The sequence below is a fragment of the Scardinius erythrophthalmus genome (assembly GCF_964197995.2).
Source record: "Scardinius erythrophthalmus genome assembly, chromosome: 22".
NCBI classification, from domain to species: domain Eukaryota; kingdom Metazoa; phylum Chordata; class Actinopteri; order Cypriniformes; family Leuciscidae; genus Scardinius; species Scardinius erythrophthalmus.
Genome location: NC_138242.1, coordinates 32,957,044 through 32,972,394, shown reverse-complemented (window position 1 = coordinate 32,972,394; position 15,351 = coordinate 32,957,044). Strand labels below are relative to the sequence as shown.

The following is a 15,351-nucleotide window of genomic DNA, read 5'->3' as shown; positions in this document are numbered from 1 at the left end:
CGTGAGAAAATATTAAGACTGTCATTCTTCTGCCCGTTCTTCCCATCTGATTTATTGCCATATTACTCACCTGCCTCTGCCCTGTGTTGCCAAATAAAGTGTGCCTGGATCCTGGATACCTGTGTTCAGTGTATATATCCTGACCCTATCCTTCTCATTTGCCAGTTTCAGATGGAGACACTTTTGACAAAACGACCAGCAGCATCTCATTCTCTTCTTCATTCCTGCAGATTCCTGCATTCCTTCATTCCTCAAACTAGAGATTGTGATGTTCTTGTTTGGTCTCAAATATACTGAGCCGCCTACCAGGAAGACAACATTTTATGTTTTGATTTCTTATCGGTTTAGTTTCAGTTAACTATAATTGACCCTGGTCACTATATGGAGCTGCTCAAACAAGTAGATCAGCATTTCAAAAGCATCACAGAACCACATTGTTTGCACTCTTCAAAAAGTCAAACTTCACTTACTGTATAGTGACTCTGCATGTTAATCTGAGATTGGAGGAAGTGTTTTAATATCTTCCCTTCTGAGGTCAGTCGTTCAGAAATTGCTTGAACAAATAAAAAAACTCATTGAATTAAACTGAAATGGTATTTTCTTGTAAAACAAAATACCTTGGTTAAAAAGGAACATTTGTTTTATTTAGTGCTGGGAAACTATTAAGAGCATCCCAAATAAAAGTTTGTTTACATAATATACATACTGTGTATAATTATTTTGCATATATATAAATGCACACATGCGTGTACATAAGAAAAATGTGTTATTTATATATAATACAAATGTGTGTATATACATACATACATGCAAACATTTCTTAATCGCTGCCCAGCACTACTTTATAACTTTTTTACAGTGTACTGATGGATGGGAGGGCATATTCTGCTCTTTATGCTGTTCTTCCTCAATAGTGTCATTGAACACACACATTTCTATAGTTTAAGACCATCCTAAAGAGACACGTGTGGTAAAGAGGAAATCTTCTCGGACCGCAGGAAATGTTGTATGGTAGCAGCTGTGTTTGTGTCTGGAAACCCCCCAGGTCTCTTTCTCCAAGCTCAGGCCAGAGATGTTGGTTGCGTTTACATGCCCCCTGCTACTCACCTATTGACTTACTTTATTAAATAAACGCCCCTGAAATCCTTCCACCAAAGTGAGTCTTTATAGGATTAGACCTGCACAAACAGCCCTCCATCAGAGGGATCTACCCTCACCGTCTAAACCCCCTTCTCCCGTTGTGATGGAGGGACATTGGCGTCACCAAATGATGAACTAATGGATGCATCTACAGCTGTGACCCTTCAGACTTTCCACCAATGACACGCTTTCCACATGTTACCAAGGGCCCGTCCACTGCTCGCCATTTAAAACCTGCCAACCTACACATAACCCGGCCAAAGAACTGCTCTACACCTGTGGAAGACAGCGAACACTGAGACATATCTGGATTTGGAATATATTGGAAACAAATAAAGACGAAGGAATCGATTTGTGAAGACATCGGACTCTCTTGTGCTCTGACTGAGGTAAAAACTCATGGTTATGTAATTAATTACTATATTTCATAACTGTAGTCCTGCATCATTGTCTTTTTAAACGCATGTCTCACTTTTTTTGAGATTTTATGTTAAATGTAGCTAAAAGGGAATGTTCTGGCAAGGTTCTCTCAAAGGTATGAACAAACGTTCTTCCAGTAACGTTTATATAACATTCATTTAAAGTTATCTGGTTTTTAATAATGTTCTCAAAACCTTAGCACAAAAACATTATTTATACAACATTCATGGAACGTTTTTTTCCTGAAACATTTTAGTTGGACGTTCATCTAGTTTATCGAATAATTACAAAAAGTTGGATTATTTTTATAGTGCAGTGACCTCTAATACGTCAAAAGATCAAGGGAAATTTGATTTCTTAGTTCATGACCCCTTTAATTTATTTAATATTTAGTTTAATGAATCACACATGTCTTTTAAAAACATGCCCATTTTAAAAATCAAAAGGATTTTTTTTTTTATAGAACTTGTTTAGAAACGTTTTTTTCCTGAAACATTTTAGATGTTCATCTTGCATTTTTTTTTTTTTTTTTTTTTTTTTTTTTTTTATGGTGCAACTGTTTCGGAATGTTCAGTGAACATACAAAAGTAACATTCCCATAATGTTTGCAAAATGGAATATTCTCTTAATGCTTGCAAAACCAAGACATAAAAAAAAATGTGGATGATCCAAACCTGGATGATTTGACTACAAGAGAACATTAAAAAATAATGGTTTCGTAACTTAATGGGAACGTTAGCAAAAAAAAGTTAGAACATATTTTTTTTCCACTGGGATATAAAGTACCAGACAATAATTTGAACAAATAAGTCATGAGCTCTAGGCTATGTAAAGAACCTCATAATCACAGGCACACTTATAATTATCTTTTAAACTAATATCAAGCTTTTAAGCATTTCAAGACAAAGGGAACAAACCGATAGGGAGGCTAATATTATAACTGAAGTGTACACAGTAAAAAATTAATCATCGGTCTTGAATTTTTATTAAAAAAATTAAGGTGATAATTAAAAATATTGTGTATATTTTATTAAGAAAATTGTGGTTCAGTGTTTTTTTGAAAATCTAAATAAAAATGATTTAACTAATAAAACCAAGACAAACATTTTCCTAATTTTTTTTAGGGAAACATACACAGTTTTGAGGCTTGAACTGAGGAACCGATAAATATGATATAATTAAGGAAAAAAGGCTACCAATTTATTTTAAGAGAATTAGTCCAATTATGCAGTTTTATTTAGAGACACCATTGTGAGTTCCCAGCATGCTTTGCACATGGCTGGAAATGGAGAGTAAATATTGTAATTAAGTGTTATTCAGTGTGTTTTTGAGTAAAGGGAAACATCTGTTAATATTTAATGTTCAGTTAAGTTTGACATTTAAAAGAGTTTCTATTATGTTAAAGTGTAGATCGTTAGCATTGTGCAGAAGAGTAGGGCTTATGGTTAGGATGTGAATAACCGCATATTAATTCCCTGAGTCATGTTGCTTTATTCATTGAGCAATAACTTTGGTAATGATAAAGCAGTAGCAAGTTTGTTTCTGTGCTGTGCTAGCAGCAAACAGTCTTTTAAATATGCAATATAACTCAGTCAAATATAAACAGGTCATTTCCCTTCACTCGAATTCACACAATTTTGATTCAACTTAAAATAAAAAAGCATATTTCTCAAAAAAATATTAAATTCACTGTGTCATAGACTAAATAAATTAGGGGATTTTACATGATTTATTCAGGTAGATTCCATGAAAGAAATTAAGCCTTAACTACGCAAAAATATCATATGTAATATTGTTACGTAAATAGCAGAAACATTTTTAATTGTTTAGGATGAAATAATTACTCTTTTCTTTAATTGGCGTTTCTAGGCTGGATGGTGAAGAACTTTAGCTCTTCAGAGACACAATGAAGGTTCTGCTTGTGTCTCTACTGGGGCTTAATCTGGTCGTGGTCACGGGGTGAGATACTTTACTGCAACCTAACATTACATTTAACTAGTGCTGGGCAACGTTTAATCGAGATTAATCACATCCAATACAAATAAAAGTTTGTGTTTGCATAATATATGTGTGTGTACTGTGTATATATAAATACACACATATGCATGTATATATTTAAGAAAAATGTGTTATTTATATATAAAATATATTTATATATAATATAAATTATGTGTGTTTATATATGTATGTATATATATATATATATATATATATATATATATATATATATATATATATATATATATATATATATATATATATATATATATATGCAGATATTTCTTAATACATGCATATGTGTGTATTTATATATACAAAATAATTATACACAGTACACACACATATATTATGCAAACACATTTTTTTTTATTCGATTAATCGCGATTGCCCTATTGCAATGTTTTAAATAAAGCCATAACCCTAAGTAGTGGCGAAACTGTAAAAGTCTTTCTTTGACCCCTGACCCCTGACCCCAGGCACTGGTGTGAACACACGGTGGAGGAGACGGTGGAGAGGATGGTCTCGCCCCGTCTGCAGCGAGAGGTGGATTGTTCCTCGGTGTATCAGTTTAACACACAGGGATGGAGGCTCGACGTGGACCGGATGCGGCACGAGCACGGAGGAGATGACGGCATCGCGCTTTATTACAAAGGACAGGGATCTAAAGCGTCCTGTTACATATTCAAGTGAGGAAATAACATCAGTATCCCAGCTATTCTGTCAGATCAGATACATGTCCTCATTTATATTTCTAACATAGGTATTACGATTAGTTTTGTCATTTGTTGTTTTTACTTGATAATAAACTGACTTCTCTTGGTGTAACCCTGTGGTTCCCAACCAGGAGGTTGACTTAAAACTGTTTTAAATAAGACAAAAAGAGCTTTAAAACACCTAAAACAAAACAAAACAAAACAAAATCTATTTTATTTTGTCTCAAATCATTGTTGTTTAATTCTTGGAAAAACCTGTGTATATATATATATAGAGAGAGAGAGATTGACATAAAATCGAGATTGACATTAATATATATATATATATATATATGTCAATCTCCCCAAATAATTTTTCAATGAAAATTGCCATATTTTTGTGTTAAAAATGATTTTAAAAGCCTTATCGAACAAAATTTGATTTCTCAGTTCATGACCCCTTTAATTTATTAAATATTTTGTTGAAATAAGATCAGTCTTTCAAAAACATGGCCATTTCAAAATCAAAAGAATTTTTCTATCATAGAATATTTTAATAGACATTTTTTTTTGCCTCAAAATTAAAATTATTGTAATTAAGTTAAAGAATGTTAAGAACATGTTTTATTAATGTTTTAAATTACTTACCGTGCTATTTACATTTCAATGTGTAATTAAACTGAGAACAACAAACCACATATTTTTACCAAAGCATGTTGCGATGTCTCATCATATGTGTGTGTGTGTGTTTGTCTCTTAGACCTCCAGACATTGAGACGGAGACGGTGAACCGGACGCTCAGACAGTGTTGTGAAGGCTGGGCCGGCCCGCACTGCTCACAGGGTGAGATATCACACGCCTGGAGTCTTTGTGGATCATCGGATATTAAAAATGTTGTTGAATCACAAGGCGGCCAAATTTTGGAGACTATGGAAACCTTGCATTCTTTTCTACAGAAACTTTGACCACCTACTATGGGCTTTATTTCCTTTCTTTCTTTTCCTTTTTCTGTCATGTGTCTGAATAATATATGCAGGAAGAGACGTATACTTTTTTATATGTAGTTGTTCATCTCTCAGCGCTTCGGGGTTTGTTTGTCTGTTCATTGACGTTATTTTATGTGTCTGTATTACTTGAAAATCAAAATAAATAATGAATTTTTTTATTTAGTTTTTATGTTGTTGAATATGTTATTTTTTCTGTACGCACAGAGAATGTCTTCTTCATGCATGTTATGGTGATATGCATTTTGTGTGTCTGTGTGCAGGAGTGGGTGCCAGGGGTCAGTGTTTCTCCACCTGGACGTGTGAGGAGTTTCCCGGGGTTCATAACTCGTCCCTCATGGCACTGGAGCAGTGTTGCAGTAACCTGTGGGGATTGAGCTGGAGGAACGCATCCGATCAGACGTGTCTGTCGTGCACATACACACTCCTGCCAGGTTACTAGTGTTTTTCACATCCTTCAATAGATGCTTGCGCCTTAATTTAAAGTGCACCTGTTATGCTTTTTGCGGATAGCACGCTTCATAATAGCTGTTAATGTAGTTTGTGAATGTAAAAGGTCTACACAGTTTCAAAGATCAAAGTGCAGATAAATAAAATTATTGTCTCCCAAAAGACAGAACTATTAACTACGACTTTTGCCTTGTAATCTTCTTATTACTCATTATTAATAGTTAGTAAGGTAGTTGTTACGTTTAGGTATTAAGGGATGTAGAATATGGTCATGCAAAATAAGGCATTAATATGTGCTTTATAAGTACTAATAAACAGCCAATATCTTAGTAATATGCATTATAATAAGCAACTAGTTAATAGTGAGAACTGCACCCTAAACTAAAGTGTGACCGAAAGAACTGATTCTGAACTGAAGCGAGTCGTCAGTAATTCCAGTCTCACTTCCTGCTGAATCTGTAGGTGTGTAACTAATTAGCATAATGCCCGTCTCTGGTTTTGATTGGCTGAGCAGCGTCTCTTAGCTCCGCCTTCAAACACTGTAGTGTATCTGAGACTGGAAGAGTTTGGTTCGTGTTGTTCGTGTCGAGAAGACGCTGTTTTTCTGAGATTGATACGGTGAAACCCACGCCATCATCACTGTTCGCATCACTGAGATCAAGAGCTGAGATTCAGATATGATAATGAACGTTTGGATTCTGACCAATCAGAGCAGAGCAGCTCTCAGAGAGGCGGAGCTTAGAGAGACTGAATCTTCAAACGAAGCGTTTCAGACACTGAGAGAAAGAGCTGACGCTGCAGTGGAGATCATGAGGACATTAAAGTGCAGATGCATGCGAATCTGTTGTAGGAGACTCTAAAACAACATTAGCAACCCTTTATATGCACATTTATAAATATAAAATTTCCATTAATTTCAATCACAAATTTTTAACATTAACGTAATGTGAAGCATATTTATAATTCATACATAAATGAAACCGGTCAGATTTCTGTAATAGTTATAATAGATGGAATGTGTTTAAAAATAAACAATAACCAGGTTTCCATATTCATGCATATTTATTAGCTTTTTCATTTCTGTATGACTGACAAATATGCATCAAATTACATTTATTAGTTTGTTAAAACTGTATTATCCAAATGTATGGAAATTTTGGCAACACTTTGTTTTACAATGTCCTTGGTACATATGTCACATGTACTTACTACAGTAATAACAGTAAATTATGCATAATTACATGCAACAAACCCTCAACCAAACCCTAATCCTAGCCTAACCCTATAGTAAGTACATGTTGTTAATTATTATTACTCAGTACTTAAATATAATTACACTGTAACAATGACACCTTAAAATAAAGTGTAACTAAAATTTTATATGCAATTCAAACACATCTTTGTTTTGCACTCATTTATTTCAGATGACGCAAATTCTGAATCAAGATGCACCAATGCTACATTTTCTAAATGTCCTAATCATTTGTTAACAAACAAGTATTCATGTTAACTTGGTCGACAGATTTGAACATTGATGTCACACATAAAGAGTGGGATCGTATCTGTGAAAACACTAAGAGGGTTTCAAGAGACATTCAAATTAGATTAATCCAGTATAAGATCTTAATCGATTTTATTGGACTCCGACCCGGCTGTTTAGGCTGACGCTGAGGGATAATGCAGACTGATGGAAGGGCTGCAGCTCGGAAGAAACTCTTTTTCATCTGCTCTGGGAATGTCCCATGATTCAGAACTATTGGCTAAAGATTCATGATTGCATTGAAAACATTACCCGGACTAGCTTGGAGTTCTGCCCGGGGCTGTATATATTAAATGATCCACAATTGACATCGAACTGTGGAGCAGCGGACTTTATTCAGACCAGTATAATGGTTAGAAAACAAATAATAATGAGTAACTAGAAGAATAAGAAAATGAGAAAATGAGGAATGAGAAACGGAGTTGGCAAAAGTGGCACCATATGAAAAAATCTCTTTCAGCATCAATGACAGGGCGGGAAAATGTGTGGCGAAATGGGGAAAATACGTGCAATATATTGCTTCCAGATTAGAGATTTTTTCTTTATTTATTTATTTTCTATCTGATTTCTATTACCTCTTTTGGCTTAATCGTTTTTAATTTTTTTATGCAAAAATGTATCATCACTATGGGATATATGTTAAAGGAGAACTCCGGTCAATTTTAACATTGAGCTCATTTTTTTGTACATTTGGAGTGCTGAGAACAACGACAAAAATCCTGCACCCTGTTGACTTCAATGGGGCAATGTTTAAACCTGCTTTTAGGCTCTTAACATCCTTGATGTGTCATTACAAGTGCACAGAAAATGTGAGTGATTCCTTCTGAGTGAACACGAGTGAATCTGACTGCAGTAGATGTGAAAGATATGTATGAAAATTATGTTATTTAAGCCAGCGCAAATACCTGTGTTTACATCCTGTTTTCGGTTGAAGTCCAAAGTAATCGATTGCCGAGTTCACGCGCGTGATCATAGGTAACTAAACTAAGCAGGTTTAGTACTTGCCCCATTGAAGTCAACAGGGTGCAAATTTTAAAAATAGAATAACTCGGTGTAGGCAACACTGATTTTTGTCGTTGTTCTCTGTATTGACAGCACTCCAAATGTACAAAAAAATGAGCTCAATGTTAAAATTGACCAGAGTTCTCCTTTAAGATGTCAATTGTAATGTTGACTACAATGTTGACTAAAATGTAACAGTGGTGTTCAAAAACTCAATAAAATGCTAATTACAAAAAAACAAGTATTCATTACTTCAATGAGCTCACTGTTTCTGCATTAAATTATTACATTGTTTAAATTAATACATTTTTAGCATACTGTGATTTTGAATATGTACATTTCTGAAATACATAACTTTTCAGTTTCCTCTGATGACAGATCACTGTAAATTGTAATGTGGATTTTTTCTGTAAAGCTGCTTTGAAATGATGTGTATTGTGAAAAGCGCTATACAAATAAACATGAATTGAATTGTATTTATTTGAGTGTGTCTCTGTGTCTCTCCCCTCAGACGTCAGGTCTTCTCCGGTGATTCGTGGCGTTCGTGACCCGCAGGCGTCTGGCACCTGTATGAGTTGGGGCGGGACACACTACCGTACCTTTGACCGGAAACACTTCCACTTCCAGGGCAGTTGCACGTACCTGTTGGCCTCATCCACAGATGGGACCTGGGCCGTATACACCAGTTCAGTGTGTGACACTGTGGGACACTGTCGCAAGGTACAAACACACACTCGCTGTGAGTTTATATTCCCACAAACGCCTGTTTAGAAGTCAACATGATCTCAAAATGGACCATATGATTAAGTCAAGTCATCTTCATTTGCAGCGCTTTTAACAATACAGATTTTTCAAAAGCAGCTTTACAGTGATAATAGGAGATTACAGTAACAGAGATTGTTTTGGCTTTACAGCAGCTCTAGAATAAAGTTATTGTCCAGCTAAAGTTAGTTTTGATTGATTCACTTCCATTGTAAAAATCATTAGTTATTAACTTAGGAGCCGCTCACACGACACCATTTTAACTGAAAACAGAAAACTTATAATGCGTTCTTAACTTAACAGAACACTTGTTCCTGGTCTTTTGGTGCATAATTTATCGGTCGATGTTATAAACATATTTTACCTTAAAAAATATTCAGAATCTTTTATCAAAATGTATTACTTTTCCTAAAGACTTCAAATTCAAATTAATTCCTCATGGATAAAATCAAGTACTTCATTATGTTTCTTGTTTAATATATCCAGTTTTATTCTAAAATAAATCATATTTGGAGGAAAAATTGGTTGCAATTTCATGTTCATATGTTGATATTCTTGCAATGGATAATTTTATGGTATAAATGCAAAATTTTCCCAAAGGCTTCTCGGTAGCGTTACTTAAAGCCTTAATGCATAATACATTATAAAGGCATTTATTATAATGAATAATGCATTAAATCGTTTCTGCATTATATCATATAATGCTTTTTAATGCAAATAAATAATTGTAACCAAAGTTAAAATGCATTATAATATTTGCAGATTTATATCTAAAAATTGATTGTTTGCCATGTGTTTTATGCATTATACTTTCTAAAGGTGCAACAATGAATACAGTAGAGAAGTATTATAATGCATTTTAAGGTGCATCACAAGGCATAATTAATGCATTAAAAATACTTTTATAAAATAAAGGTTTTAAGTAGTGTCCCTAGTAAATTAATTCCTCATGGATAAAATCAAGTCCTAAATTTTATTTATTTTTGAATATATATATATATATATATATATATATATATATATATATATATATATATATATATATATATATAATTTTACTCTAAAATACATCTTATTCGAAGGTACAATTGGTTGCAAAAGCCATTTCATGTTTACCTGAGATCTTCAACATATTGAAATTGTATCAGAGTTTTAGTTTAAAGTTTTAGGCTGTACGATTAGCACCAGGAAACTTGATTTGTGTCTTTGTTTGTGACTCAAAGATCGGCCAATTCAAGAAAATTATCTTATAATCTCATCTCAGAACACAACACTCATCTTTTGCAACTGGTTTCAAGTTGTTCAAGGTCATTATGAACAGACCGATGAACAACACATATCATTTGTCTCAAACAGATGTGACATTTGTTTCTACAGCTGGTTTCTGTTGGTCTTTGCATGAGAAATCCATGAAACCATCAAGCTGGAAACCTGGCAGCTTATCTTGAACCTCAATGATACAGAAAGTGTAATTGGTTTTGGGAGTTTGGGATGTTATTATATTGATTATGATTGTTGATTGACAGGTGGTCGTCTTGGCTGTTGTTTGTTCTGTGTTTTAGGGTCTGCGGATGATGTTGGGTCTTGCCTTGGTCTCTATTCACAAAGGAAACATGACGGTTAATGGTTTATCTCTCCCGCAGGGTGAACCGCTCTTCCAAAACGGTAAGAGACGCTTTATTCCTGACACTATATTATGTTCTGTATTGCAGCTGAAAAACTCATCCTTAACCAGTGGCATATGTTTTTTTTTCCCCTGCTATATTTCAATAAACATTTTTTTTATAGTTTAAATAGAAGTTAATTTTAGTTAAAAAGTAAATTTTTAGTAGTTAAAATGTTTTTAATAGTTAAATCTTTTAGGAGAGTATATTTACCCATACTTATATTTAGGATATTTATTTATTTATTACACTTTTTTCATTTATATTTAATTATATATTTGTTATAATATTTTTTGGTCTCCCTACATAATTTATCTTCGGAGTACATAGTTGCAATATGGTTTTTTTTTTGTCTTCTTAAGTGTAATATTTGTTTTTGTCCTGTTTATGCTGCTGTAACTTCTAAATTTCCCCTTGGAGATAAATAAAGTTTTTATCTATCTTAGTTAACGATGATTACACGGTTTGGGGTGTGACTTCCTGTTTGCTGTTACACTTCATGTTATTGGCTAAGTATCTGTGTATGAAATATATTGAAGTGTGTTTCTGGTGACGTGTGTGTGTCGTCAGGAGTCAGCATTCACTGGCTGGGTGACTTTGTGTTTGTGGAGAGCGGTTTGGGCGTTAGACTGAAGTTCGACATGGAGAACACCGTCTACCTCACCGTCACCGCAGAACACCTCGCGGCCACTAGGGGGCTTTGCGGAGTTTACAACAACAACCCAGATGGTAAGAACGTTTGGCTTGGTTTGGAAAGATTGCATAAATAAAGTTAACAAATTCTGACATATTATATTCTTTCTACTGCATTTTGAGTGTGTGTTTTCATGCATTCCTACACTTAAAAAAAAAAATTCACTTAGAAATTGCTAGTAAAATTCGCACATAATCACATTTACATTTATGCATTTGGCAGACGCTTTTATCCAAAGCGATTTACATTGCATTTCAAGGTACACATTTACATTCTTATCAGTTCTTGCCTTCACTGGGAATCAAACCCATGACCTTGGCGTTGCAAGCATCAATGCTCTACTGTTTGAGCTAATCTTTAATTCTTGTACTGTTTACAACTTACAAAAAAATTCATTTTGCAATGCAACATTTTAATTTTCTGCAGACGACTTCACTACCAGTGGTGGAAGTGTGTCTCAATACGCCGCCAGCTTTGGAAACTCATGGCGTGTACAAGATCAGCAAGGCCAGGTGGGACACGACGTCTTTAAGTATTTACATACAATTGATTGATAAAAAAAGAGGCAGCAAGGCTACTAAATAGAATTAGCTATGTTTGCATAATCATGTATTTTAAAACAAGTCCTTATACCCTGTTTTGGATGTAAGCATACAGTAATTGTCCACATAGAACTATTGCACTTCATAGTATCCCAAAGCAGTGGTTTTCATGGGCTGTTTGCTAGTCTGTGGCTCTGTGAAAACTGATTGATAAGTTTTATTTATTTTTAATGTATTTATTTTAAACTTTTTTGAATTATTTATTAATTTTAATAAAATTTTATTTTAATGTATTTTTTTTAACATTTTAATCTAATTTTAATGAGTTTATTTAAAAATTGTATTGAGTAGAAAATAAACTAAATAATGTAACTTAATAGACCTAAATATTTTCCAACTAGTATTTTACAGATACTTTCACTGATTAAAACTGCGTTTTTGTACACACACACACACACACACACACACACACACACACACACACACACACACACACACACACACACACACACACACACACACATATATATATATATATATATATATATATATATATATATATATATATTAGGATGATCATATTTTGGGCAACTAAAAGATTGAAATATTACAATCATTATATTATAATCATTACAATAACAAGCTGTAATCATTACTGCCATATGGACATTGTTTTTTTTTTGTGATCAATTTTTTTTTAAATTATGGACAGTGTTTTGACACGCTCATCTCTTCCTAATTGTAACATTAAAACTTGCATTTTCCGTAAAGCTGCTTCGAAACATATATTATGAAATGCAATTGAATTTAATTGAATGTGTAACACGTGTCATATACTGCCATGGACATTGTTTTGACACTCATCTCTGAATGATAATTTTCTGATTGTAACATTAAGACATGCATTTTCCATAAAACTGCTTCGAAACAACATGTGTTGTGAAATGTGCAACACAAACTTCCTTGAATTGAGCTGAACTGTGTTGTTGTGCTGTGTAACACAGGTGTGTAGTGATGCTGCTGAGTTGTGTTGCTGTGGTGTGTAACACAGGTGTGTAGTGATGCTACTGAGTTGTGTTGTGGTGTGTAACACAGGTGTGTAGTGATGCTGCTCAGTTGTGTTGTGCTTTGTAACACAGGTGTGTAGTGATGCTGCTGAGTTGTTGTGCTGTGTAACACAGGTGTGTAGTGATGCTGCTGAGTTGTGTTGTGCTGTGTAACACAGGTGTGTAGTGATGCTGCTGAGTTGTGTTGTACTAGTGCTGCGTTACACAGGGGTGTAGTGATGCTGCTGAGTTGTGTTGTTGTGCTGTGTAACACAGGTGTGTAGTGATGCTGCTGAGTTGTGTTGTTGTGGTGTGTAACACAGGTGTGTAGTGATGCTACTGAGTTGTGTTGTGGTGTGTAACACAGGTGTGTAGTGATGCTACTGAGTTGTGTTGTGCTTTGTAACACAGGTGTGTAGTGATGCTGCTGAGTTGTGTTGTTGTGCTGTGTAACACAGGTGTGTAGTGATGCTGCTGAGTTGTGTTGTAGTGCTGTGTTACACAGGGGTGTAGTGATGCTGCTGAGTTGTGTTGTTGTGGTGTGTAACACAGGTGTGTAGTGATGCTGCTGAGTTGTGTTGTGCTGTGTAACAGGTGTGTAGTGATGCTGCTGAGTTGTGTTGTTGTGCTGTGTAACACAGGTGTGTAGTGATGCTGCTGAGTTGTGTTGTGGTGTGTAACACAGGTGTGTAGTGATGCTACTGAGTTGTGTTGTGCTTTGTAACACAGGTGTGTAGTGATGCTGCTGAGTTGTGTTGTTGTGGTGTGTAATACAGGTGTGTAGTGATGCTACTGAGTTGTGTTGTGGTGTGTAACACAGGTGTGTAGTGATGCTGCTGAGTTGTTGTTGTGGTGTGTAACACAGGTGTGTAGTGATGCTGCTGAGTTGTGTTGAAGTGCTGTGTTACACAGGGGTGTAGTGATGCTGCTGAGTTGAGTTGTGCTGTGTAACACAGGTGTGTAGTGATGCTACTGAGTTGTGTTGTGGTGTGTAACACAGGTGTGTAGTGATGCTGCTGAGTTGTTGTTGTGGTGTGTAACACAGGTGTGTAGTGATGCTGCTGAGTTGTGTTGAAGTGCTGTGTTACACAGGGGTGTAGTGATGCTGCTGAGTTGTGTTGTGCTGTGTAACACAGGTGTGTAGTGATGCTGGCATGCTGCTGAGTTGTGTTGTGGTGTGTAGCACAGGTGTGTAGTGATGCTGCTGAGTTGTGTTGTTGTGCTGTGTAACAGGTGTGTAGTGATGCTGCTGAGTTGTGTTGTTGTGCTGTGTAACACAGGTGTGTAGTGATGCTGCTGAGTTGTGCTGTGTAACACAGGCGTGTAGTGATGCTGCTGAGTTGAGTTGTGTTGTTGTGCTGTGTAACAGAGGTGTGTAGTGATGCTGCTGAGTTGTGTTGTTGTGCTGTGTATCAGGTGTGTAGTGATGCTGCTCAGTTGTGTTGTTGTGGTGTGTAACACAGGTGTGTAGTGATGCTGCTCAGTTGTGTTGTTGTGGTGTGTAACACAGGTGTGTAGTTATGCTGCTGAGTTGTGCTGTGTAACACAGGTGTATAGTGATGCTGCTGAGTTGTGGTGTTGTGCTGTGTAACACAGGTGTGTAGTGATGCTGCTGAGTTGTGTTGTTGTGGTGTGTAACACAGGTGTGTAGTGATGCTGCTGAGTTGTGTTGTTGTGTTGTGTAACACAGGTGTGTAGTGATGCTGCTGAGTTGTGTTGTGGTGTGTAACACAGGTGTGTAGTGATGCTGCTCAGTTGTGTTGTTGTGGTGTGTAACACAGGTGTGCTCAGTTGTGTTGTTGTGGTGTGTAACACATGTGTGTAGTGATGCTGCTGAGTTGTGTTGTAGTGCTGTGTTACACAGGGTGTAGTGATGCTGCTGAGTTGTATTGTTGTGCTGTGTAACACAGGTGTGTAGTGATGCTGCTGAGTTGTGTTGTGGTGTGTAGCACAGGTGTGTAGTGATGCTGCTGAGTTGTGTTGTTGTGCTGTGTAACACAGGTGTGTAGTGATGCTGCTGAGTTGTGTTGTTGTGTTGTGTAACACAGGTGTGTGTGGTGATGCTGCTGAGTTGAGTTGTGTTGTGCTGTGTAACAGGTGTGTAGTGATGCTGCTGAGTTGTGTTGTTGTGCTGTGTAACACAGGCGTGTAGTGATGCTGCTGAGTTGAGTTGTGTTGTGCTGTGTAACAGGTGTGTAGTGATGCTGCTGAGTTGTGTTGTTGTGTTGTGTAACAGGTGTGTAGTGATGCTGCTGAGTTGTGTTGTTGTGTAACACAGGTCTGTAGTGATGCTGCTGAGTTGTGTTGTTGTGTAACACAGGTGTGTAGTGATGCTGCTGAGTTGTGTTGTTGTGCTGTGTAACACATGTGTGTAGTGATGCTACTGATTTGAGT

The 15,351-nt window shown here is 35.9% G+C and overlaps 1 protein-coding gene across 1 annotated transcript in view; it reads left to right on the top strand.

Moving 5' to 3' along the window:
- Positions 1-3,466: 3,466 nt before the first annotated feature.
- The window catches only part of sspo (SCO-spondin), a gene marked incomplete at both ends in the record, with an annotated part of 151,703 nt that continues 139,818 nt past the window's right edge, over positions 3,467-15,351 (top strand). Inside the window, 8 exon segments of the mRNA XM_081352804.1 lie at positions 3,467-3,519; positions 4,038-4,247; positions 5,014-5,096; positions 5,521-5,696; positions 8,769-8,969; positions 10,574-10,676; positions 11,246-11,404; positions 11,796-11,881. Of these exon segments, the coding sequence (XP_081208930.1) occupies positions 3,467-3,519; positions 4,038-4,247; positions 5,014-5,096; positions 5,521-5,696; positions 8,769-8,969; positions 10,574-10,676; positions 11,246-11,404; positions 11,796-11,881 (1,071 nt within the window).